The sequence below is a fragment of the Canis lupus genome, chromosome 1 (assembly GCF_048164855.1).
Source record: "Canis lupus baileyi chromosome 1, mCanLup2.hap1, whole genome shotgun sequence".
Taxonomy (NCBI): Eukaryota; Metazoa; Chordata; class Mammalia; order Carnivora; family Canidae; genus Canis; species Canis lupus.
Window position 1 is genome coordinate 105,269,174 of NC_132838.1, and position 26,374 is coordinate 105,295,547.

Here is a 26,374-nt window from a genome sequence, read left to right on the forward strand (position 1 = left end):
GGATCTCAGGGTCTTGGGATCAGCCCCACCTCTGGCTCCCTGCTCAGTGGGGAGTCTGCTTCTCCCTCAGCCTCTGCCCCACCCCCACTGTGCTCTCTCTCTCAAACAAACAAACAAACAAATAAATAAAATCTTTTAACAACAACAACAACTGGGGACATATCAAAGGGACATAGTAGCCAAACCTGAAAGGTCTCCTACACCCTGTCACCAACTGTTTGATACCAGTGGGTGGGGGGGTCCTGCAATTCCACATAATTTTTTAAAATTTACTTATTAATGAGAGACACAGAGAGAGAGGTAGAGACACAGGCAGAGGGAGAAGCAGGCATCATGCAGGGAGCCCGATGCAGGACTTGATCCCAGGACCCCGGTATCACTCCCTGAGTTGAAGGCAGACGTTCAACCACTGAGCCACCCAGGTGCCCCCAATTCAATGTAATTCTGACATTATCTGGTTAGTACAGACCCCACAAGTTAAGGGCAAAGTCGTTTCCGAGACTGCCCTCAGTGACAAGCCACCACTCACAAGGCAGGCTTTCCCAAACCTCCAGTGCATCTGCCAGCGAGCTACAGATTCAAGGCTTCCCACAACATGCCCCACCCCCTCCGCCCCCAGTTGGATATTTGCTGGGAAGACTCACAGAACCCCGAAAAATGCTATACCTATGAGGATCCTTGATTAAGTTAATTTGTATATTGGGACCCACAAAACAGAGGTCACCGCAGTGGCCCAACCCACATCACAAATCTAAACCTAAGTCAGCCTGCTCTTCTGTGAAACGCCCAGCAAGGAAACCTCACACACACCAACCAACCACAATCCTCTCTCTCTCTCTCTCTCTCTCTCATATATAGAACATAGACACACACATTTTTATTATACCATGGCTCCCAATGACCAAAACTAGAACAATTTTTTTAAGCGACCATCAACTTTATTTTTTTTGTATATATATTTTTATTGGAGTTCAATTTGCCAACATCTAGCATAACACCCAGTGCTCATCCTGTCAAGTGCTCCCCTCAGTGCCTGTCACCCAGTCACCCCATAAAACTAGAACAATTTAAGCAACAAAATAAATTACATAGCAGTGAATTATAGCACAAAGTATAAGTCTAAATCAGTTGAAGAAACAAATAAATGAGGGCGAAATGACCCAGCTTCTACACAGAATGGCAAATAATATATGGGGTTACTTAGCTCTCCAGGAAGTGACGCTTAATTCAACACCCCACACCTACCTCCAAGCACCCCCCTTCTTCCACTACACTTGACTGTGGGTTGTGCTTACAGTATCCCAAAGAATAGAGTACAGCAAGGCATGCAGAGTCATTTTTCAGTGGAGAAGCCTAAACACTAACTAACAGATAAAGATTAACATCATCCAAGATAACCCATGTTAACTGCGTGAACCTCTCAGGTGGGATGCTGTGATGAGATGTGATATTCTTCTCCAAACCCATAAACCAAGTCTATCCATGAGAAACACTTCAGACAAATTCAACTTCAGAGGCATTCTAAAATGTATGGGACCAGTACTCTTCACACCTGTCATGATAAACAAGGAAAGTCTGAGAAAATGTCACAGAGCAGAAAAGACAGGGGGACACAGGATGACTACATATAAGGTAATGTCCTGGACTGGATCCTGACACAGAAAAATGACCATGTTAAAACAGTTGAAATGTAAATAATGTCTGGAGTTTAGGTAATAGTAACATACTAATGTTGGTTCCTTAGTTTTGACAAATGAACTATGGTAAAGTTAAGATGGTAACATTTGGGGTACTATGGGAGAGACATTTTGGAACTCTCCATGTTACCTTTACAAATTTTCTGCAAATCTAAAGTTATTCCAAAACAAAATGTTTACTTTAAAAATTGCAAATGTTTATGATTTAATAAGAGGCTTACATTACAATATTTCTTTTTAAAAATATTTTATTTTGGGGCAGCCTGGATGGCTCAGTGATTTAGTACCATCTTTGGCCCAGGGTGTGATCTTAGAGGCCTGGGATCGGGTCCCGCATTGGGTTCCCTGCATGGGGCCTGCTTCTCCCTCTGCCTGTGTCTCTGCCTCTCTCTCTCTCTCTGTGTGTGTGTCTCTCATGAATAAATAAATAAAATATTTAAAAAATATTTTATTTTTAAGTAATCTCTGTACCCAATGCGGGGCTTGAACTCATGATCCTGAGGTTAAGAGTCGCATGCTCTACCCCCTGAGCCAGTCAGACACCCCTAAAATATTTCTATGTTTGAGTTAATATCCTTTTATTTTTCCTTTCAAGTGTGTCCATTTTGCTCTGGTGGCAATTTCAAAAGTGCTAATACTCCTTGTTAAACCAAAATATATTCATATCTTCAGCTTTAAATTGCTACTCATCTACTGTGCCAAGCTTGACGAAATGCTCCTCCGTAACCGCTGGTATCTTCAAGTTGGAAAAGCAGAAGTCCATTTTGAAGTCCTTTTTGCCAATATCATCAACCGCCATCAAGATTTATCATAGAACAATCTACTTTCTAAACATCCCCAAAGTCTGTTCAATCTCTTCCTACACACTCAGTTTACTGGCTGCCTCCCACCTGCACACTTTGTAAAATTCAGCTGACACATCTTCCTATGTTCCTCTTCATTCTCTGCAGTTTACTCTTCAAATGGTGACTTGAAAATATTTTGATATGCTCATCTTTCTCCGTAAGCATTATCATATTTCAAATGTCCCCAATTTCTCTTAGGATGTAAAGCACAATATTCGCAACACAGCCTTCAAAGCCAGTAATAAGTAAAACCTGATTTTTCCCTCCAGCTTCACCCCAGGCCATTTGCATAAAAAATCAGGACCCCTGCTCCCACTCCCAGTTTCTGGACAGAGTTACCCACATGCTACTCCTTCTTATCCAACTGTCTTTACAATTCCAAGCTCAGGTACATCTTAGGAAAATTTAATATCTCAATTTGAAAGTTACACATTCAAAGATATTTCCAGTATTTTCACATTATTTCAGGACTGTTCTATGGAATCTTAGCTTCTCTACTTTAACCATTAATACAAATGCATATATAAGTACACACATGTTAATTACAAAGGGTCCATGTTCTGTGCTATTGTTATTTACTATTTTATACTAGGCCCCTTTCATTCTGTTTCACTCACCCCTCTCTCTGTTCTTAACATGCCTTGAGGTCTGAATGCATCCATGACTGAACAGGTGGAGGATAATTCATATTTCTCTGATGAGATGAGGGAATTATGTATTTCTTCCAAAGCAGACACAGTAGAGCCTGGATGTGCTGGGGTCTTGGCTCATGAGAAAAAAAGGACTAACAGTTGGAAAACCTGCAGTGATTAGTACAGCAGTGGTCATCAGCCACCAACTGTACTCATCAGAGAGAGCCAAGTAAACATAAATGATGGAGGAGAGAGAATAAAATGATACAAAGGTGCTCACCAAAACAAGGATGCTCTGGGTGGCTCTGGACTCAGGGGAGGGTCTCAGGGGGAGCTTGTTCCTATCAATGTGTTGGACCCTCTGCCTGTGCCTGTGAAGGAGGAAGACCATGGAGCTGCTGGCCAAGGTCATGAGTCCCAAGCACAAAATGTTATGGAAAGATGTAACTATGACATACACTAAGTCTGTGATCTTGGCACGATACTGTGAAGCAGAACAATATCCCAAAGCTCTTTTCTTTGTAATGTTTTTGTTTCTCCATTTACCAGTCATATAAATAGGAAAGAACATATTTACCACCATGTGGAGCACCCAGCAGAGGATACTGGAGGGACCAATGTACTTTGGAACTTTCACTTTAAGCTCTGCCCATCTGGAGTTCCCAGGGTGGATCATGATAGCCTGTAAGACATTCAAGAGGCAGGTGGAGTAAATGGACATACCTCTGGCTACTCTGTGAACATACAAAAAAATGGAGCATGCATAATAATTGTTGAAATATTTCAACCCTAAAGCTGCCATGGTTTCTGGGACTCCTCCGGAGAGAATGACCAAGGAATTGGCTACAGTCAGGTGCCTAAGAATCAAATCTGTGGATCTTGGCTTGCATCTGCTGATGTAAAGGGACGTGTAATGATATAAGAGTGAGGAATTGCTCAGGAACTAAAAGACAACCTACAGAATGGGAGAAGAAGATATTTGCAAATGACGTATCAGATAAAGGGCTAGTTTCCAAGATCTATAAAGAACTTATTAAACTCAACAGCAAAGAAACAAACAATCCAATTATGAAACGGGCAAAAGACATGAAGAGAAATCTCACAGAGGAAGACATAGACATGGCCAACAAGCACATGAGAAAATGCTCCGCATCATTTGCCATCAGGGAAATACAAATCAAAACCACAATGAAATATCACCTCACACCAGTGAGAATGGTGAAAATTAACAAGACAGGAAACAACAAATGTTGGAGAGGTTGCGGAGAAAAGGGAACCCTCTTGCACTGTTGGTGGGAATGTGAACTGGCACAGCCACTCTGGAAAACTGTGTGGAGGTTCCTCAAAGAGTTAAAAATAGACCTGCCCTACGACCCAGTAATTGCACTGCTGGGGATTTACCCCAAAGATACAGATGCAATGAAACGCCGGGACACCTGCACCCTGATGTCTCTAGCAGCAATGTCCACAATAGGCAAACTGTGGAAGGAGCCTGGGTGTCCATCGAAAGATGAATGGATAAAGAAGATATGGTTTATGTATACAATGGAATATTACTCAGCCATTAGAAAAGACAAATACCCACCATTTGCTTCGACGTGGATGGAACTGGAGGGTATTATACTGAGTGAAGTAAGTCAATCGGAGAAGGACAAACATATGTTCTCATTCATTTGGGGAATATAAATAATAGTGAAAGGGATTAGAAGGGAAGGGAGAAGAAATGGGTAGGAAATATCAGAAGGGGAGACAGAACATAAAGACTCCTAACTCTGGGAAACGAACTAGGGGTGGTGGAAGGGGAGAATGGCAGGGGGTGGGGGTGAATGGGTGACGGGCACTGAGGGGGGCACTTGATGGGATGAGCACTGGGTTAAGTTTAAGCTTTTAAAAAATAAGTTAAGGGATCCCTGGGTGGTGCAGCGGATTGGCGCCTGCCTTTGGCCCAGGGCACGATCCTGGACACCCGGGATCGAATCCCACGTCGGGCTCCCGGTGCATGGAGCCTGCTTCTCCCTCTGCCTGTGTCTCTGCCTCTCTCTCTCTCTGTGTGACTATCATAAATAAATAAAAGTTTAAAAAAAAATCCATTTCCTTTTAAAAAAAATAAGTTAGTTTTGGAAATTGAGACACATTACTAATACTGTAGGAATTGGTGAGGCCTTGACTTAAAACTTTCTTTGTACTGTGATTTCCTTTTGGGTGTATTTTGCTAAGTGAAACTTGTTAAGTTTTTTTGTTAACTAATTTTTTTTCTTAAAATAAAGATTTTTTCACAATGAAAAAATGTATGTTGGCAAACTGAACACCAATAAAAATAAATTTATTATTAAAAAACAAAAAAAATAACATGATAAACAAGTGAAATTTATGTCTAGAATTCAAGAATGATTCACTATTAGAAAATTCATTAATATTGTTCATCATATTTATTAAGAGAAATCAAGAAATCTTACTTGTAGTTACAAAAACATTATTTGGGAGAATTAAACATGTATGGATGTTAAAACACTAGAAATTAGGGGCAACCTGGGTGGCTCAGTGGTGGAGCATCTGCCTTTGGCTCAGGTCATGACCCTGGGGTCCTAGGATTGAGTCTTGCATAGGGCTCCCCTCAGGGAGCCTACTTCTCCCTCTGTGTCTCTCATGAATAAATAAAATCTTTAACCCACCCCCCACCCCCCCCCACCCCGCCCCACACACGCACACACTTGAAATTAGGAATTGATGGATCTTTCCCAACTTGACAAAATGAAATCTTCGTCTTGCTGGTAGGGAAGCAGTAGACATATTCCACTAAGGCCAGAAACCACACTAAAAAAGCACATGATCACCTGTTCTACTCATTTATCATTGTGCTGGAGGTTTAGCTGGGGCAATTTAAAATGGCATAATAATTAGAAACAAAGATGTAAAACTATGTTTGCAGATGATACAAGTGTAAGTCTGGAAACACGAAGAAACTGGTAGAAAAAATTCAGTAAGCTAATAGGATATAATATTGTTATACAAAAACAACAATCTTTTTTGTACATAGGCTATTTTATTTTTAAGTAATCTCTATACCCAATGTGGGATTCGAGCTCATGACTTGTATATTTCACATTAATAATTACTAAGTGTATATAGGATGCTACTGGAATGTGAAAAAAGTTTTACTATTTCCTTGTATTGGTCACATAAAGAACACACATCCTTATCACATGTCTCTGGAAGTACTTCCAAACTAATATTTCATCAGTACCAGGAAGAGTTAAATTTATCTGTAAAAGAGTGCACCTTTCGCAAATCTCCTTATCTGCACTTGACACAAAGCATTCAGAAACAGAAAACGAAAAGATCAGTTAAAATACCTAATCTTCAAGTTAAAAATACTCTTCCAAAGTAACTGAGAATGAAGATTTTTTAGGAAATTGAAATTGCAACCATATTTAGTAATTAATACAAAACTGCACATTCCCCACAGAGCAGCTCTGCATTCCGCATTCTAGCTTCCATCAACCCCCATGGACCACTGGCTTTTGCTCAATTAAGGAGCATCTGGGTTGCTCAGCGGTTAAGCGCTTGCCTCCGGCCCAGGGCGTGATCCTGGAGTCCCACATAGGGCTCCCAGCATGGAGCCTGCTTCTCCCTCTGCCTTTGTCTCTGCCTCTCTGTGTGTATGTGTGTTTCTCATGAATAAATAAATAAAATCTTTAAAAAAAATAAATTAGGAGCTGTCTCTGTCATCTCGGTCGCTTCGTGTTCAGTTTCTCAAATACTGCAGGTTCCAATAAAACCAGCTCGCACTTCCCTAATGTACCCAGCCTGGCTCCAAGGGACCCCAATCGGTACTCAAAGGAATTCTGCAGCAGCACCTGAATCCCCCCGGGAGGGAGCGAAAAAGGGAGGGAAAGAAGTACAGAAAAGTAAACGCCCGGACGCCACGCGCGCAGGCGCAGACCGGCCCGGCTCCCGCCCGGCGGCGGAAGCGCACACGCACGCGCACGCGCACGCCCGCCTTCCTGCAGACCCGGAAGCGGATCGCGCGGAGCAACGGGTGCTCGGGTGAGTGAGTCTCCATTTTTCTGGTTCGTGCCGCGGGCGCGCTCATAAGGCCCCTCCTCCCTACCCAGTTTCGGGGTCGCCTGGTAAGGTAAAATCCTTGAACCCACTCGTTCCTGTCGCTGGGAGGGCGTCCCTTTCGCCTGTCACAGCGTCGCCGTGGGACGTTTCCGAGTCCTGTCGGTCGGCGCGGGACCCGGGAGTCTGCGTTCGTTTCCAGTTGAAATCGCTCTGAGGCAGGTACCGGGCCCAGCCTTGCTGCCGTCGGTCCTTGTAGACACCGATCGCTCTTCTGGTCGCTTTCCTGCTCAGAACGTTGCTCCGATCTCCGATTCTGCCCCCCCGCCCCGTCCCCACCCCCAACTGCGTCGGTATGGTGGTCGCTCGGGAGGTGGATGCAGGCCCTTCGCCCCGCTCCAGGGAGGGCAGAGGGGCAACGCAGATGGCGGGGAAGAGGCAGGAATCGGCGGAGTTAGGGGGCTATCGGAAAGTCTGGGGAGGAAGAACCGCAGGGATCGAAAGAGGTTGCAGCAGAGTGGGGTCAGGCTGTTGGAGGCCGAGTAAGTAGGGAGGGAAACAGAAGGATGCGGAAACAGAGAGGGAAACACAGATGGACAAAAGGAGAGAAGAGAAACAAGGACAAAGAGACACACAGAACAAAACACATAGTGGTCTCGGAGAAAGCCCAGGACCCAAACCCAGGTGAGTATTGAATTGACTGGATGTAGACTATAGAGTTGTGAAGTGCTGATTTGTGCCTCTGTAATTAAAATTTATTGAATTGTCTCAATTATGCAGAAGAGAATGAGAATGTGAAACCAAGTGTTTGAGGCATCTGCATGTTCTAATGATTGCATCAGAGGATGAGTCCATTTGCAAGCCCTATTCCTCTAGAGGGCAGAGGCCTAGCTCAGTCAGATCCAGGTCATCTTCTTCCGTTTCAAGAAATGGGGGAAGACTTTATGTCACCACATGTTTTTTCAAAATGACCTTTTTTTTTTAAAGATTGATTGATTTATTTATTTATTTATTTATTTATTTATTTATTTATGATAGAGAGAGAGAGAGAGAGAGGCAGAGACACAGGCAGAGGGAGAAGCAGGTTCCATGCCAGGAACCTGACGCGGGACTCGATCCTGGAGCCAGGATCACACCCTGGGCCAAAGGCTAACGCTAAACCGCTGAGCCCCCCAGGGATCCCTCAAAATGACCATTATTAAGAGTACTGTTTCTTTCTCCTTTATCCTGTGGCTCATTCTTTTCTAAATTTGATGTATCCTCACACTTGTTTCAATTTTGATCTCAGAATCCACTGGATATCTTTAATTTCCAAATTATTTGCTGCCTTAATTTTTTGTTAATATTACGAGTTTTAAATGCTTTCTATTTATTATTGTTTGATGTCTGGTAAATAACTTTATAGTAGTTCATTATGCATCTGGTAGGGATGTTGATAATCTTTTAACACTCAAAATCTACTTTAGCCAGTTAGTTTAATATTCAGCAGTTCCCTTCTTCCCTTAAGTGGTCTGATTAATGACTGAACTCTGAACAGAAATCTCCCAACTAAGTAGATGTTTCCCTCAAGTTCCCCTTGCATTTTGTATGCAGATGTTAGAAAGGTGGGCTGGATTGATGTGGAACTTTATTCCAACAGAGCCCATCTGTTTATGATGCAGAGATTGTTCAGATTTCATCTCCACAGGTGACCCTTTTTCATGTTTTTCAGGGCTAGTAACCATTGTCCATTTCATTTATTTTTATTGTATTTTTTTTCTGGAAAAGAGGAATTAAATGCTTGGTTTTGATTAAACCCATGAAAGAGAACATGAAAGGTAATGTGGAATTAGGACAAGTTCTTTCCCCTTAAACCTTTCCAGGCTACCATTTCAGAATTTACTTCTACCCATTTCTGCTCACTCAATTCAGACCTCTTAAGGGTAACTTGGTAAAAATACTCCCTCTGAGACATAGTGCACACAACTGTGACATGAAGATGATAGACCAGAAATTCTGAATTTGAGCTAATAAGATCGCTGAAATGATTTTCAAAATTGGGGATGTGTTTGTCTTTGGAGGTTTCTGGGAGAGTGTGCCCTGTTACAGAGTTTAAAATGTGATAATGAACACCACTAAAAAAGAGGCAGGAGCATAGTCTTAAGAGACCAAGGCATGCTCCTCTCAGCTCCTATTCTCTCTCTGTATTGTAACTAAATCTTAAATTTGATTGTGTCATCTCGATATTAAATCTGCTTATAGGTTCCCATCACCATTAGGACAAAAATCTAAACTCTTGCTATCGCTTCCAGGTAGCTCCAGAGTGGGGGTAGCCTTAAGAGTTTGTCCAAATTGATGGAATGGACAGGCTTCTGTATTTCCAATCAACCATTCATTGGATGCTGCCTGCCCAGGGAGAAGCCAGGAACTTGAATGATGCAGTTCCTCTGGCTAAGTGGACAAAGGATGATGCAGTTGCAGTAGAATATATGGGTTTCAGCAGGAGAGGAGGGCTTTCTGAAGAAATGGCTGAAAAATGCACTTATTGCCTTCCATATAGGAATTACTGTTCCTGCATCCCTCCTGTTGCAGTAAGGAGCAAAGGACTGTCTTTCTCCCATATTAAGGTTCTCCCAGTATGTATATTGTGGCAGAGGAAGGGGTTATGTTGATTCTGAGCATTAACATACTTTTTGTTACACAGAATAATCTTACCTGAGAAAGAAGCCTGGAAGAAGAGAGAAAAAGGGAGGAATGGCTCTTTCCCAGGTAAAAGTCAGATTTTAGTTGATTGTTCTCCTTCCTATGTTGATTCTGAGCATTAACATACTTTTTGTTACACAGAATAATCTTACCTGAGAAAGAAGCCTGGAAGAAGAGAGAAAAAGGGAGGAATGGCTCTTTCCCAGGTAAAAGTCAGATTTTAGTTGATTGTTCTCCTTCCTAAAATGTTACATTTTGTTTTTGTTTTTTAATTTTTTTTAATTTATGATAGTCACAGAGAGAGAGAGAGAGAGAGAGAGAGAGGCAGAGACATAGGCAGAGGGAGAAGCAGGCTCCATGCACCGGGAGCCCGACGTGGGATTCGATCCCGGGTCTCCAGGATCGCACCCTGGGCCAAAGGCAGGCGCCAAACCACTGCGCCACCCAGGGATCCCTAAAATGTTACATTTTGGACTTGTTAATCTTTCCTGTCTCCAGAGTGTCTTGCCTAAAATGTTTACTCACAGCCAGGGCCTTCTCCCAATCTCATCTCTATGCAGATTCCATCTCACTATGACCTAGGACATAGAACTTGAGAAGAGGCTCCTTTTAGGTGGTCATCTTGTGAAGGATCTTCTGTGCAGGCATTGACTGGAGAATAGGGTATAGGCTCTGTGGTGTCAGTGAGGTTGGGCATTAAGAATTCTTCAGAAACTCCTGGATGCCTTTTCGGTTCATGTAAATCAAGATTAAAGAGATTACATGTGTAAGTGATGAATTAATGTGCACAAATACCTGAGAAACTCTGGAAAGAATGATGGGGGATATTTGCTTTGTCTAATTTTATAAATGTCTTTTGACATTAAACAAGGAAATCAGTATATTTCTGACTCCAGGATATTAATACTTTGAAATATAATGGGAAGTTCAAAGTAGGAATAAGGAATAGGGAGGGTGTTTTATTAACAATTCATTTTAAAATATAGGGGATCCCTGGGTGGCGCAGTGGTTTAGCGCCTGCCTTTGGCCCAGGGCGCAATTCTGGAGACCTGGGATCGAATCCCACGTCGGGCTCCCGGTGCATGGAGCCTGCTTCTCCCTCTGCCTGTGTCTCTGCCTCTCTCTCTCTCTCACTGTGTGGCTATCATAAATAAATAAAATAAAATAAAAATTAAAATATAGAATCAACCTATTTGTCTAATGGTAAACGTTCTTTAAATGATTCATAGCACACGCATCTCATAAAGACCATAATGTTCATTTACAAACTCTTGCACAGTAGATCTTTTAGATAAAAATGTTTATAATTTAGCCAAGATATAGGACCAGAACTTTGTCATCAGAGAGGCTGGAGCTGGGCAGCCCGTGTGGTTCAGCGGTTTAGCGCCGCCTTCAGCCCAGGGCCTGATCCTGGAGACCTAGGATCGAGTTCCACATCGGGCTCCCTGCATGGGGCCTGCTTCTCCCTCTGCCTGTGTCTCTGCCTCACTCTCTCTCTCTCTCTCTCTCTCTCTGTCTGTCTCTCATGAATAAATAAATAAATAAAATCTTAAAAAAAAAAAAGAAACTTTAAAAAAAAAAGAGAGGCTAGAGCTAAGTTTTGATATTACTAATTGTTAAATTTTTGGGGTTTTTGGTGTTGTGTTTTGTTTTCTGTATTAAACCTTTATGGTGTATATTTTTTGTGGTTCGGTTCCACATAGTGATACAGTTCAGAAACTAAGAAGTAAACTATCTCTTTCCCTGTCACATCTTCTACCATCACTGATTGTCTTTATCAGGAACCAATGTTCTCTGCAGTGCAAGTCTTACAAAAATGCATTTATATATTGTAATGTGATTTTAGAGAATATTCTTCAGTAAATGTTTAATTGTATTTTAATCTGCAAATTTAAATATTTACATACCATGCTTAGAGTTGTTTTCATATTAGTAAATATAGAAATAACTGCTTTTTTAGATCCTCATTGGAGCATTCTCTAAATGATACATGGGTCCTTTACAATTTCTTAGTGTTACAAAGAATGCCATAGTGACCACTTCTGAGCGGACTGACTTCACTACAGATATCTAAGGATATCTCCAGATTGTACATTTTAAGCATGATTAACAGGTTAATGATGGTGTTCCTGAGGAGGCACAGACATTCTGCTTAATAAGTAAAGGTTTTAAATCACCAGTCTTCAACATATTCAGCTAAAGGAAGCCATTGAAAAGAACTAAGAAGCAGGAGAATAATGTTTAAATAAATAGAAAACATCAATAAAGAGACAAATTATGGTAAAGGAATGGAATAGAAATTCTGGAGCTAAAAAGTATAATAACCAAAATTGAAAATTCATTAGAGGGCTCAGTAGCAGATTGACAAGAAGAATAAAGAATTGGTGAACTTAAACAGAGGTTAATTGAAATTATCCAGCATGAGCAGAAGAAAGGGGAAAAAGAAGAAAAGAGAAAAAAGAAAAATGAACAGATTAAGAAACCTTTGGGACACTATAGACAATATCAAGAATACTGATACAGGGGCACCTGGATTGGGGTAGTTTAGTCTGTTGAGAGTCTGACTCTTAACTGCCACTCAGGTCATGATCTTGTGGTCCTGGGATTGAGCCCTGCATTGGGTACCAGACTCAGTGGGAATTCGGCTTCATGATATTCATTCTCTTTCTCTCTCTCTCCCTCTCCCTCCCTCTTCCCCTCCCCCTCTTCCTTCCCCTCTCCCCACATGTGCATACCCCCCTAAAATAAATAAATAAAACTTTAAAAAATACAGATATACACATTATAGGAGTCCTATCAGGAAAGAACAAGAAAGGGCAGAAAGAATATTTGTTTTTTTTTTTTTTAAAGATTTTATTTATTTATTCATGATAGAGAGAGAGAGGCGGGGGGCGGGCAGAGACACAGGCAGAGAGAGAAGCAGGCTCCATGCACCGGAAGCCCGACGTGGGATTCGATCCCGGGTCTCCAGGATCGCGCCCTGGGCCAAAGGCAGGCGCCAAACCGCTGCGCCACCCAGGGATCCCCAGAAAGAATATTTGAAGAAATAAGAGCTGAAAACCTCCCCAGGTTCACCAAAAACAATAACTTACACATCCAAGAAACTCAGTGAACTTCAACTATGATAAATGCATAGAGATCCCTGGCAAGCACATAATCAACTTTGAGACAAAAAGAGAATGTGGAAAGTAGCAAGACAGAAACAACTTCTCATCTACAAGGATTCTCTTTAAGTTTAACAGCACTTTTATCAGAAACTGGAGGCAGGGGGCAATCTCATGAGATCTTTTTAAAAAATCTACCAGGAACTCTAATCAGGCAAACTATTCTTCAAAATTGATAGTGAAATTAAGAGACTCCTAGATAAACAAAAGGTGAGGGGGACGCCTGGGTGGCTCAGCAGTTGAACGTCTGCCTTTGGCTCAGGATGTGATCTTGGTCCTGGGATCGAGTCCCACATTGGGCTCCCTGCGAGGAGACTGCCTCTCTCTGTGTCTCTTATGAATAAATAAATCTTTAAGAAAAAAAAAAAAAAGCTGAGGAAGTTCACACTAACGGCCTTAGCCTTACATGACCTACCAAATGGAGTTCTTCATACTGAAATGAATGGAAACTAGTGGTACCTCAGAGCCATGGTAACAAATAAAGAACACTAGTAAAGGTGACTACATAGGTAAATACATAAGCCAGTATTATTATATTTTTGTTTTGTAATTAATTTTTTCTGCATGACCTAAAAGACAAATGTATAAAACAATCATAAAAATCTGCTTTTGAGTGTATTAAACATTTATTCACATCTGTTATAAAGAAGTAGTTTTTGACAATAAGAACATAAAGGGAGACTGTATAGGAGCAGTTGTATGCTATTAAAGCTAAGTTAATATCAACTGAAATTCACATGTTAGTTTAATAATGTAAACTGTAATCCTCAGGGTAACCTCTCAGAAAATAACAAATACACAGAAAAATAAATACAAAGAGAATCAAGATGATGTGTACACACAGACACACAAAGAAGGGAGGAATCATGATATAAAATATAGACATACAGAAAGCAAATAGCTGGCAGCCCCGGTGGCTCAGTGGTTTAGCTCTGCCTTCAGCCCAGGGCGTGATCCTGGAGACCTGGGATTGAGTCCCACGTCGGGCTCCCTGAATGGAGCCTGCTTCTCCCTCTGCCTGTGTCTCTGCCTCTCTCTCTTTCTGTGTCTCTCATGAATAAATAAATAAAATCTTAAAAAAAAAAAACAAATAGCTAAATGTCAGAAGTAATTCTTATCAGTAGTAACTTGAAATGTAAGTTGATTAAACTCTTTATTAAAAGACAAAAGAATTTTTAAAAATGATTTCTCTATATTTACAAAACTCTTGCTTTTCAACAAAGCTTTCACAAAGTGAAAGGATGGAAAAATATAACTTCATGTAAATAGTAATGAGACCTAGCTGGGAAGTTACACAAATATCCAGTCAAATAGACTAAGTTGTAAAATTGTTACCAAAGCTGTTGAAGGACATATTTTGAAAAAGTGGTCAATGCGTCAAGATGATAAAAGGACTATGAACAATATGTATATAATAGCAAAGTCCCCAGTTTTTTGAAGCAGAAGTTGAGGAAATAGTTCCAGTATAATAGTTGAAGACCTCAGTACTCCCCTTTTAATGGATAGAATAACTGGACATAATATCAATAAGGAAATAAAGGACTGAGCAACAGTATAAGCCAACTAGACTTAGGGCAGACATATACAGAACACTTCAACAAAAACAGGGCACTAAAAAAAATAAGGAATATAAGGGAACTTCCTCAGCCTGAAAAAAGGGTATTCTTAAAATTCCGCAGCTTAAAAAAAAAAAAAAATTCCACAGCTAATATCATACTTATTGGTGAAAGACTCAAAACTTATATCCTAATAGCAAGAACAAAACAAGGGTGTACCATTTTGTCACCACAGTTTAACACTGTACTGGAATTCTTACCAGAGAAAAGAGAGAGGAACAATAAATGTGTCAAAATTGGAAAAGGAATCAAACTAGGTCTATTCACAGAACACATGATCTTATATTTAGAAATAAAAATTCCTCAAAAGAACTATTAGATAATAAATTCATTGAAGCTACAGAATACAGTATCAACATTTAAAACTCAGTTGTATTTTTTTACACTGGCAGTCAACAAATTGAAAGTAAGTGGGAATAACTAAGGAAATGGAAGATTTATACACACTGAAAACTACAAAGTTGCTGAGAGAAATGAAAACATAAATAGATGTCAAGATAGCCTGTGTTTGTGGATTGGAAGAGGTGGCAGTATCTCATAAAATGATAAAAAGAGTAATGTAATCCCTAGCAAAATCCCAATAATCTTTTTTTGCACTCATTGAATTGGTAAGGATCCCAAATAACCAAAATAAACATGAGAAAGAACAAAGTTGGAGGACTTAGAATTCCAACATCAAACCTTGCTTGAGTAATCAATCAAAACTATAATTCCAGCAGAAGCTAGAAGTGTAGATCAAAGTGACAGAACTGAGCATCCAAAAATAAACCCATACATCTAATCCATTCCTTTTTTACAAAGGTGCCAAAACCAGTCAGCGGAAAAAGAATAATTTATTAAATGGTGCTGGCACAGCTAGATAGCCATGTGAGAGAGAATAAAATTCAAACTACCTTGTACCATATTAAATGATTCAGAATTAAAGACTAAATGCAAGAGCTAAAACTATAAAACTCTTAAATGAAAACAGGGGTAAATCTGCATGACCTTGGGGTTGGCAGTGAATTTTATATAGGATATCAAAAACAGAAGAGACAAAATAGATAGGGATCCCTGGGTGGTGCAGCGGTTTGGCGCCTGCCTTTGGCCCAGGGCGCGATCCTGGAGACCCGGGATCGATTACCACGTCGGGCTCCCGGTGCATGGAGCCTGCTTCTCCCTCTGCCTGTGTCTCTGCCTCTCTCTTTCTCTCTGTGACTATCATAAATAAATAAAAATTAAAAAAAATAGATAAACTGATCACCATCAAAATTAATAATGTTTGTGCACTGAAGGACATTATCACATAAGTGAAATATAATCTATCAAATGGGAGGAATAATTTGCAAATTACATATCTAGTAAGGGCGTAGAATATATGAAGAACATCTAGGGGCACCTGGGTGGCTCAGTCAGTTAAGCGTCTGTCTACCTTTGGCTCAGATCATGATCTTAAGGTCCTGGGATCAAGCCTACTTTTCCCTCTCCCTGTACTTCCCCCTGCTTGTGCACACTTCTCTGCCAAATAAATTAATAAAATCTTAAAAAAAAAGAACCCAATTAAAAGGTCAAAGGATTTTAATAGACATTTCTTCATAGAAGATAAATGAAACAGGCACATGAAGAGATGTTCAGTGAAATTAGTCATTAGTAAAATGCAAAATCAACCGCAGTGAGATACCATTTCACACCCACTAGGATGAGTATAGTAAAACAAAAAAATGTTGGTAAACATGGGGAGAAATTAGAATCATAACACATTCTGTTAAAATATTGTAGCTGCTATGGAAAACTGGCAGATTCTTTTTTTTTTTATTTTTTTTATTTATTTATGATAGTCACAGAGAGAGAGAGAGAGAGAGGCAGAGACACAGGCAGAGGGAGAAGCAGGCTCCATGCACCGGGAGCCTGATGTGGGATTCGATCCCGGGTCTCCAGGATCGCGCCCTGGGCCAAAGGCAGGCGCCAAACCGCTGCGCCACCCAGGGATCCCAGAAAACTGGCAGATTCTTGATAAACTAAACACTGTGACCCAGTAATTCCGCTCCTAAGTATATAACCAAAAGAACTGAAGACAGGTATCCAAACTTACTTGTACTTGAAAGTTCATAGCAATATTAATAACATTAGGCAAAGGTGATAACAACTGAATGCCCATCAATAGATGAGTCTAGTCCTACAGGGAAATACTAGTCAGCATAAAAAAGACATGTGCTGATGCTACATACATTCATCATGGGTTATGATGATGATCACATTATTCTAAGTGAAAGGAGCCAGATGCAAAAAGTCACATTTATACCATTCCTTTTACGTGAAAAATCCAAAATAGGTAAGTCCATAGAGACAAAGCATTAGTGGTTGCCAAGGGACTGGGGAAGAAAGGGTGAATAGGGAGCACCTGCTTAATGGGTAAAGAATTTCCACTGGAGAGGATAAAAATATTTTTGATCTAGACTGAGGTGATGTTTGTAACAACACTATGAGTGTACTAAATGCCACCGAATGGGACTTTAAAATGTCTAATTTTATGTGAGTTTCACTTAATTTGAAGAAAATTAGAGAACTTGCTCAGAATTATTTTACACAAATCAGTCAGAACACTCACTCCAGCCAAGTCAGCCTTTACACATTTCTGCTGCTTTTATTTTGTGTCAAAATCAGAACTCTCCCTGTCCTCTTGGTGAAATGTGTTTTCATTTCAGAGACGGTTGACATTCAGGGATGTGGCCATAGAATTCTCTGAGGAGGAGTGGGAGTGCCTGGACCCTGCTCAGCAGGCCTTGTACAGGGACGTGATGTTGGAGAACTACAGGAACCTAGTCTCCCTGGGTGAGGATAATTTCCCTCCAGAAGTTGGTAATTACTTTTATATGTCTTTGCATTTTCTCTTGAGAGCCCCTGACTTGATTGTATGAGTTTTAAATCCCTGTTCTTAAGGGAGTGATTGAAGCTGTTTTAATTGAGAATGGAAAAGCTTTATAATGTGGCAAGTAGACTCTAACTTCCCTTATCTTCAGAAAGTTTGCATTCATGCTTCCTTAGGTGGTTGCAGAGCATCAGAAGTCAGAAAACCTTAGAGTGAAATTTTTAAAAGTCTGATTCTGTGGTCTTACCCTTGTGCCTTTGATTCAGTAGTTCTTGGAAAAGAACTAGATATTTGTATTCATAAAATAACATGTAAGCATTCAGAAGGAGGCAGTCAATTGACTCAGTTTTGAAATTCTTTTTCTACACCTCATGTAATGAACGTTCTCTCTTCTTCACGGAACAGAGAGCTAGGAATGTATTCTGGAAGAGCAAAGCTCTTGTATCATGTTCTTTTTTTTCTTTATAATTTGAAGTCTCTTGAGAGCTGAATATCATCTCCATTTTGGAACAAGGGGAAATGCCCTGGACTGTGCAAAGTGAAGTGAAAATAGGGGGAAATGCAGACAGGTAGGAATGTATTGAGATGGGAACATAAGAGCTCAGATAGGCAGAGTAAACTGTTCCATATTAAATATTTTTTGGAAAAGATCTATGGAAAAATAAGTTTATTTCTTGTGAGCTCTCAAAGGAAATCCCCTCCCCCCTTAATCTGTTATTCAGATGTGTAAATCAAATGTATAAGTTTAGATTCCCATTGTGATGACCCACAACACTCTTACCTGACCATACTGGTGTCATGGTTTGAGAGGGACTGATATGACTGTCTCTAAGGAGTCTTTCCCGTTGATCTCTCTCGGTTCTCACACCATACACATTAGCGCTGAGGCCTCTGTAGTGCTGACTACATTCAGTTTCTGTTTCCATTTTATATCCTTGGGAGAACTTCGCAGGAGACAAACACAATGGCTGCCCTTCCATGGTATCCATGAGGCTTCATGTACCTGTGCCAAGCCCTCTCTGCCTGTTCAGGTCCCTCAGCCATTTCTTCAGTTCTCATTTTGCCATTCGTGTATAAAAAATAGGGTGGGACTTTCTGAGATTGTGGCCCAACAGTAATATAAAGACGAGATACTGGGATCCTCTCTGATCCCCACTGCCAGATGGGCATTCACCTTACAGTCTGGGTAGAGCACATGGCCCCTTTCAAAAAACCCCACAATTTTGACCCTCCTGTTTTCTTCCCATATCTTGTATTTTTCTCCCTCGTCTGCTCTTTACTTAGTCCTGGAACATAAAAGACCCTGGTCTGCTGGTTTCTTAGTCTCCTCTAAGATTCTCTTCCTGAAACTTGGTTTTGAAATAGAATCCCAAGGGTCTAAAGTTTCATCTTCTTTTCCTGTTGTAATAACCCGCCCTTAGGTGGCAGCTTCACAGTGGACTCTCCCAAGGAGGAAGTTTACTGGGTAACAAAATTCTTGAAGAAAAACATTGATTAGTATGTTACAGTCTCATCTTGCTGCATAAAGAAGTGCTTCTTGAAGCCACTGTGTAGAGTGGCCAGCGTGTCCCAGGATACTAAGATAGAAGGTATCAGGAGATCCTGAGTGATAAGTGCCTGTTTGACCTAATTATTTGTAGTTACAGTGCTTCCCTAGGGCAGTGACAGGGTTGATCAGACATGGTATGATCATCATCTCTGAGCCAGCAAGAAAATAGTCCCCTCACCCTCTCTCCTAACCCCTGCAAACATGGATCTCTTTACTGTCTCCGTAGTTTTGCCCTTCCCAGGATGTCATACATTTGGAATCAAACAGTATATACAGCCTTTTCAGATTGTCATGCATTTAAGTTTCCTCCATGTCTTTTCCTGGCTTGACAGCTCATTTCTTTTTAGTACTAAATCATATTTCCATTGTCTGAATGGAATAGACCATTTATCCACTGAAAGACACCTTGCTGGCTTTCAGGTTTTGGCCATTACAGATAGAACTGCTATAAATATTCATATGCAGGGTTTGTGTTTTTTAGGGGTTTGTAGCACTTCATTCCTTTTTATTGCTACATAATATTCCATGTATGAATACCACATTTTGTTTATCCATTCATACATTGATGGACATTTGGGTTATTTCTGCCTTTTGGCTATACGAATAATGCTGCTATAAACATTTTTGTACAAGTTTTTGTGTGGACATAAAATTTTCATTTTCTTTAGCATCTAGCTAGCAGTGGAACTGCTGGGTCATATGCTAATTCTCTTTAATCTTTTGAGGAATCAGCAGTCTATTTTTCAAAGTACCATTGCTAGGAATGTATGAGCATTCCAATTTCTCCACATCCTTATCAATACTTTTTTTTTTTTTTATCCTTATCAATACTTGTAATCTGTTTCCTTGATTATAGCCATCTTTGGAATGTGGAGTTGTATCTTATTCTGGTTTTGATTTACATTTCCCTAATGACTAATGATGTTAGACATCTTTTTGTGTGCTTATTGGCCATTTTTCTATTTTTTTGAAAAGTCTATTCAGATTTTTTGTCCATTTTAAAATTGGATTTTTGTTGTTAAGTTTAAAGAGTTCTTTATATATTCTAGATACAAATCCCTTCTCAGATGATTGGCAAATGTTTTCTTTCATTCTGGGGGTTCTCTTTTGACTTTCTTGGCTGAATTTTAAAGGCTGCAGGAGATAATTTTTACTGATTTTGTTTGTAAACTAGGTTCCTGTGGTGTCTATAATAAAAATGGATTTTCATGACTGGGAGGACTTGAGGTTAAATGCTAAAAATTTCTTGATCTTAACTTTCCAAATGGAGTGTTTTTGTTTCAACTCAGATCAATTCCAATCTGCAGCCTCTGAGAACTATACTTACACAAATAGTCATGTGGGACACAACACCCACACTGTTGCCCTTGGGCCCTCGCCCCCCCCTCCCCCCCATCACTGCTGCTCTTTACTGGCCATGTTCTTCCCATTTCAACATTTATCTCTTCCTGCTTGCTAAGGTAAATTTCAATATGTAAGATCTTATTACCTGTTTCAACCAAGGCAGAAATGTGTCACCACTGACAACCTTGGTCTAGAGGACACAGAGTCACTTCATTTGACAAAGAAGCTGCCTTCCATTAACCCTCTGGGAAGATGATAATGTCTTAGTTGATCCTTTTCCTAGTAATAATCTAATAAAGTAGAGCTTTATTTGCTGATACTTTCTCCCATTCAGTAGGTTGCCTTTTTCATTTTCTTGGTTTCCTTTGCTGTGCAGAAATTTTTTAGTTTGTTGTAAATCCCACTTATTTTTGCTTTTCTTGATTTTACTTTTGATGTCAAGAGTGACCTGTGTCAAGTTTATTACTTGTGTCAAGTTTATTACCTCCTATCTTTTCTTTTAGGAGTTTTATGGTTTTAGGTGTTTGGTTCAAGTGTTTAATGTACTTTGAGTTAACTTTTGTATATGGTGTCAGGTAGTGGTTCAGTTCCATTCTTTTCTATGTGGCTGTCCAGTTTTCCCAATACTCTTGAAGAGCTTGTTCTTTCCCCATTGTATATTCATGTCCCCTTTGTCGTAAATTAATTGACTGTGTGTGGGTTTATTTCTGGGTTCTGTTCTGTTGATCTGTGTGTCTACTTTTATGCTAATACCATACTGTTTTAATTACCACAGCTTTGTAATGAAGGAGTTTGAAATTAGAGAATGTGATGCCTCTAACTTTGTTCTTTCTCAAGATGCTTTGGCCGTGCATGGCATGGTCTTTTGTGGTTCCATATAGATTTTAGGATTTTTCTTCTATTTCATGTCCAGGTTTTTATGTGGACATAAATTTTCAACTTGTGTAAATACCAAGGAGTTTGGTTGCTAGATCATACTTAAGAGTATATTTAACTCTGTAAGAAACTGCAAACTGTCTTCCAAAGTGTTGTACCATTCTGCATTCTCACCAGCAGTGAGTGAGAGTTCTTATTGCTCTACATCCTCAGTGGTATTTGGTGTTTCAGTGTTCTGAATTTGGACATTCTCATAAGTGTGTAATGGTATCTCATTGTTTTAACACAAATTTTCCTCAGTTAAATATGGCATTTTTTTAAACTGAGAATCTGTGATATCTTGAGGACATACCTTTTTTTAAGTTACTGCCTTAGTCACAGAAATACCATTCAATTGACTTGCCATAGGTTTTTGTACAAGATACATTTCAGTTAACCCATGAAACCTCCTTTGTGCCTGTCCTCATTTTCAGCTGAATTCCATACAAGAGTCACCTGGTCCTTGTTGATATACATCCCATTGCTGACTTGTTTTTCCATTATTGGCTGCCTATGTTGCTAACTACATCTGTGCCATCTATGCATGTAGACCTCTGCCATGGATCACTGTGAAACTGCCAAAAAATGTTTCTATCTTTAAATATTGCTATTAACACTGTCCTTCCATAGAAATATTCTATGTTCTAGATCATTTAGTAATGCTCCTTAGGGGCACTATTTCCTGATGATGTTTTTGAAGTCGGGTTATATAACTACACACACACACACACACACGCACATATCTAGTAAGAGCACTTCTCATCTGATGTCTCTTATATGTCTGGGATTGTAATGGTAAAAGAAGATATGATTTAAAATTCCAGAAAAAGACACCGTTATTTTTCTGTAACAAGCAAGGACATTTGGATTAAAAATGTCTTACTATAAATTGAGGTTTCTATTTTAAAAATATATATAATTTATTTAATGCACTTTTTATTTATTTTTTATTTATTTTATTTTTTTAAATTTTTATTTATTTATGATAGTCACACACAGAGAGAGAGAGAGAGGCAGAGACACAGGCAGAGGGAGAAGCAGGCTCCATGCACCGGGAGCCCGATGTGGGATTTGATCCCGGGTCTCCAGGATTGCGCCCTGGGCCAAAGGCAGGCGCTAAACCGCTGCGCCACCTAGGGATCCCTAATACACTTTTTTAAAAAAACAAAATATAATAATATCCCCAAGGAATTTAAACCTTGGCAAAAGCTTCTTGCTAACTTTTTCCTACCATATAACTTTTGTGCCCCCAGCCAGGAGATTGTTGCCTATTACCCATGGTCATCTTCCATTGCTACTTTTCAGACGGTTTTATCATATCTACATGTGTTTATATGTGAATTTATCCATTCTCTTCTGGATGGCCATTTCCAAGTTTTTGCTTTTTGGAGGTCCTTTTTAGAACATTCTTATATGTTTAGAACATTCTCATATGTCTGGAACATATGCATGTCTTTGTGTGTGTGTGTATAATACATATCTGTCTAGACTGTATACCTAGAAATGGAATTGTGGGATTTTCAGTTTGATTTTTTTAGAGTGTGTGAGTGGGGGTAGAGAGGTGGGGAGAGGGGTAAAAGGAGAGAGAGAATCCCAAGCAGACTCCATGCTAAGTGCAGAGCCCAACTCATGGCTCAATTCCATGACCCTGAGATCATGACCTGAACCAAAATCAAGAGTTGGACACTTAACCAACTGAGCTACCCAGGCACCCCACAGTTTGGTAATTTTTAGAGCAAATACTAAAATAACTGCAAGCCTACAATTTTCCTTTACCATATTATCTCTCTGTTGAATGTCTTCCACTTTCACATCACACCCATAATATAAGTTTTTACAGAATGAGTCCATATTATGCCTGTTGCCAAATCAGCTCCTCTCTTTTTTCAAGGTCAGGCTTTTAACTGTTAAAACAATCATATTACCATAGATATTGCAAGCACAAGTACTACTCCCACATTTCCTGTTATTCCTTGTGCTTCACTCTTTTCTGAATCCAAGTCCTGACCTTTGCTCAGATTTTTCATTGATCTAAACAAACTATACTGGTATTTCCTGATATATTAATTTTGAGCACCAAAGCACCTCAGTTTCCATAGGACCTGCCCTTCCCCACACTGCATTACCAATATAAGGAAAGACCCCTGTTTATACACAGTTTAGCTTGCTCAGGACAGCAGCTTGATCTGGTGTTTAATAATGTGTGGGCATATGACAAAGATATTTTAAGGTATCTGTATATTACAATTAAACAATTGATAAATCTAGTAGGTTAAGTAACCACAGTTACACAAAATAAAAGTCTCTGGATTTCTAAAGAATCCTTCCTTGAGAACTAAAGAAAGAATTTACATTCCATAAGGAACACACACTAGGAGAAATGAAACGTTGAGAACCACTGAATTATGAGATATCAGGTTCAGGTAAACACATTTTTATAAAAACTAAGAATTAGGGAAGGCTGAGATCTCAATTATGATTTCATGTACAGTTATATAATAGTATGTAGATCAGCTCCCTAATCATGAAGTATCATCTAATTATCCAGTTATATGGCAAAAGAATATGTATATAATGTATGTTTAAAAAACATTTGAAGATCAGAGAAAATATTAATATGGAAAAATATATTTAAAAAAACTTAGAAACACTATATTACAATAGTGTTTGGAGACTGCTTGAGAAAATTCCTATGTTCATTATAAGTATTATTTTTGGTGTAATTACATAGTTCAGTATAAAATATTTATTTACCTTCTATTTGTTAGGAAGCCTTTCTGCTGGATTTGCAACCAAGGAATTATCACCAATAGAGGACATTAATAAAGGAGAATTATACCACTTAGTGATATTGGAGAGAAACAAAAGTGATGACATCAAGAATTTTGATCTCAAGGAAGTCTGGGAAAATGTGCATGAGTTTGAAAGTCAGTGGGGATATGATGCAAGAAATTACAAAGAAGCGCCTTTGACCCATAACAAAAATCTCACTCATAGAAAAGATGAAGAACTTAATAAATCCTCAGTTACTTTTCCACAAAAACAGACTATTTCTATAAGAAATAATACATACCAATGTTTTATGCATGCCGAGCCATTTATAAGGAATTTGTTAAAACTGGAAAACAACGTAGGTGATGCTGGAAACCAGGACATAAACTGTTTGGAAAATAGAATTGGATTAAGTTTGCAGGGACACCTGGCTGAACTGCAGAGATTTCATACTGAGGGAAAAATCTATAAATGTAATCAAGTGGAGAAGTCTGTCAACAATGGTTCCTCTGTTTCACCACTTCACAGGATTCCTCCTACTATCAGAAACATTTGGAATAAATATAGGAAGATATTAAAATATCCCTTGTTATCTGCACAATACAGGAGAGCATACACTAGAGGAAAATCTTACAAATGTAATAACTGTGGGAAGGCTTTTAGCAAAAGCTCAAACCTCATGAGTCATGAGAGAATTCATTCAGGACAGAGACCTTACAAATGTAATGAGTGTGGCAAAGCCTTTACAGAGCGTTCACATCTTACCCAACATAAGAAAATCCATACTGGAGAGAAACCTTACAAATGTAACGAGTGTGGTAAAGCCTTTAATCAGTGTTCAAACCTCACGAGACATCACAGAGTCCATACAGGAGAGAAACCATATAAATGTAACATATGTGGCAAGGTCTGTAGTCAAAATTCAAACCTTGCAAATCATCAGAGAATGCATACTGGAGAGAAACCTTACAAATGTAATGAATGTGGTAAGGCTTTTATCCAACGTTCACATCTTTGGAGTCATGAGAGAATTCATACTGGTGAGAAACCTTACAAATGTAACGAATGCAGCAAAGCCTTTGCTGAACGTTCAAGCCTTACTCAACATAAGAAAATCCATACTGGAGAGAAACCGTACAAATGTAATGAGTGTGGCAAAGCTTTTAAGCAGTGCTCACACCTCATTAGACATCAGAATACACATCCTGGAGAGAAACCACACAAATGTGATATATGTGGCAAGGCTTTTATCCAAAGCTCTAGCCTAATAGAACATCAGAGAATTCATACTGGAGAAAAACCTTATAAATGTAATAAATGTGATAAGGCTTTTATTAGACGATCACACCTATGGGGTCATGAGAGAACTCATACTGGAGAGAAACCTTACAAATGTACTGAGTGTGGCAAAGCTTTTGCTGAGCGTTCAAATCTTACCCAACATAGAAAAATCCATACTGGAGAGAAACCTTATAAATGTAATGAGTGTGGCAAAGCTTTTACCCAGTTTGCAAACCTTACTAGGCATCAGAAAATACACACTGGAGAGAAACCACACAAATGTGATGTGTGTGACAAGGCTTTTATACAAAGTTCAAGCCTCATGGAACATCAGAGAATTCATACAGGAGAAAAACCTTATAAATGTAATATATGTGATAAGGCTTTTATTAAGCGTTCTCACCTTTGGGGTCACGAGAGAACTCATACTGGAGAGAAACCTTATAAATGTAATGAATGTGGCAAAGCCTTTACTGAGCGTTCACATCTTACTCAGCATAAGAAAATCCATACTGGAGAGAAACCTTATAAATGTAATGAGTGTGGCAAAGCTTTTACCCAATTTGCAAAACTTACAAGGCATCAGAAAATACATAATGAAAAACATTATAAACCTAATATGTGTGGCAGTGATTTTATTCAAAGCTCAAGCTTTGGGGATCATCAAAGAACTCCTAGTAGAAAGAAACCTTACAAATAAAATGAGTAAGCAAGTTATTCAACATCAGAGATTCCATCATGGAGAGGAACCATATGAAACTAATGTATGTGGCAAAGCTTATAGCCAAGGCTTATACCTCACTTGATATCAGAATGTAAATCTCCAAAAGAAAGCAGACAAATGTAATGTATGGCAAGGCTTATCCAAAGTTTATACCTTGTGAACAAAACAGTTTTTAGTAGGTAGAAGCCTTACAATGTAATGAGTGATCAGCTTTATAAAAAATGTACAGCTTTTAGTGGGGTT

General features: G+C 39.4%; 2 protein-coding genes across 2 annotated transcripts; one reads left to right on the plus strand and one right to left on the minus strand.

Moving 5' to 3' along the window:
* Positions 1–2,811: 2,811 nt before the first annotated feature.
* On the minus strand, positions 2,812–7,267 carry LOC140608056 (vomeronasal type-1 receptor 2-like). Its single transcript, XM_072782873.1, has 2 exons — positions 7,118–7,267; positions 2,812–4,117 (listed from the first exon to the last, which is right to left on the minus strand). The coding sequence occupies exons 1-2, from the start codon at positions 7,265–7,267 to the stop codon at positions 3,254–3,256; spliced, it is 1,014 nt and encodes a 337-aa protein (XP_072638974.1). The 3' UTR covers positions 2,812–3,253.
* On the plus strand, positions 7,228–26,374 carry ZNF677 (zinc finger protein 677). The gene is made up of 5 exons (XM_072768806.1): positions 7,228–7,920; positions 9,920–9,984; positions 10,060–10,124; positions 17,383–17,536; positions 24,123–26,374. The coding sequence occupies exons 3-5, from the start codon at positions 10,110–10,112 to the stop codon at positions 26,105–26,107; spliced, it is 2,154 nt and encodes a 717-aa protein (XP_072624907.1). The 5' UTR covers positions 7,228–7,920; positions 9,920–9,984; positions 10,060–10,109; the 3' UTR covers positions 26,108–26,374.

Coding starts and splice junctions, on each gene's coding strand:
- LOC140608056 (XM_072782873.1), bottom strand. CDS start 7,267: ATGAGCGCGCCCGCGGCACGAACCAGAAAAATGGAGACTCACTCACCC. Junction 4,118..7,117: donor GCCGGGCGGGAGCCGGGCCG/GTCTGCGCCTGC, acceptor GTTGTCTTTTAG/TTCCTGAGCAATTCCTCACT.
- ZNF677 (XM_072768806.1), top strand. Junction 17,537..24,122: donor TAATTTCCCTCCAGAAGTTG/GTAATTACTTTT, acceptor TCTATTTGTTAG/GAAGCCTTTCTGCTGGATTT.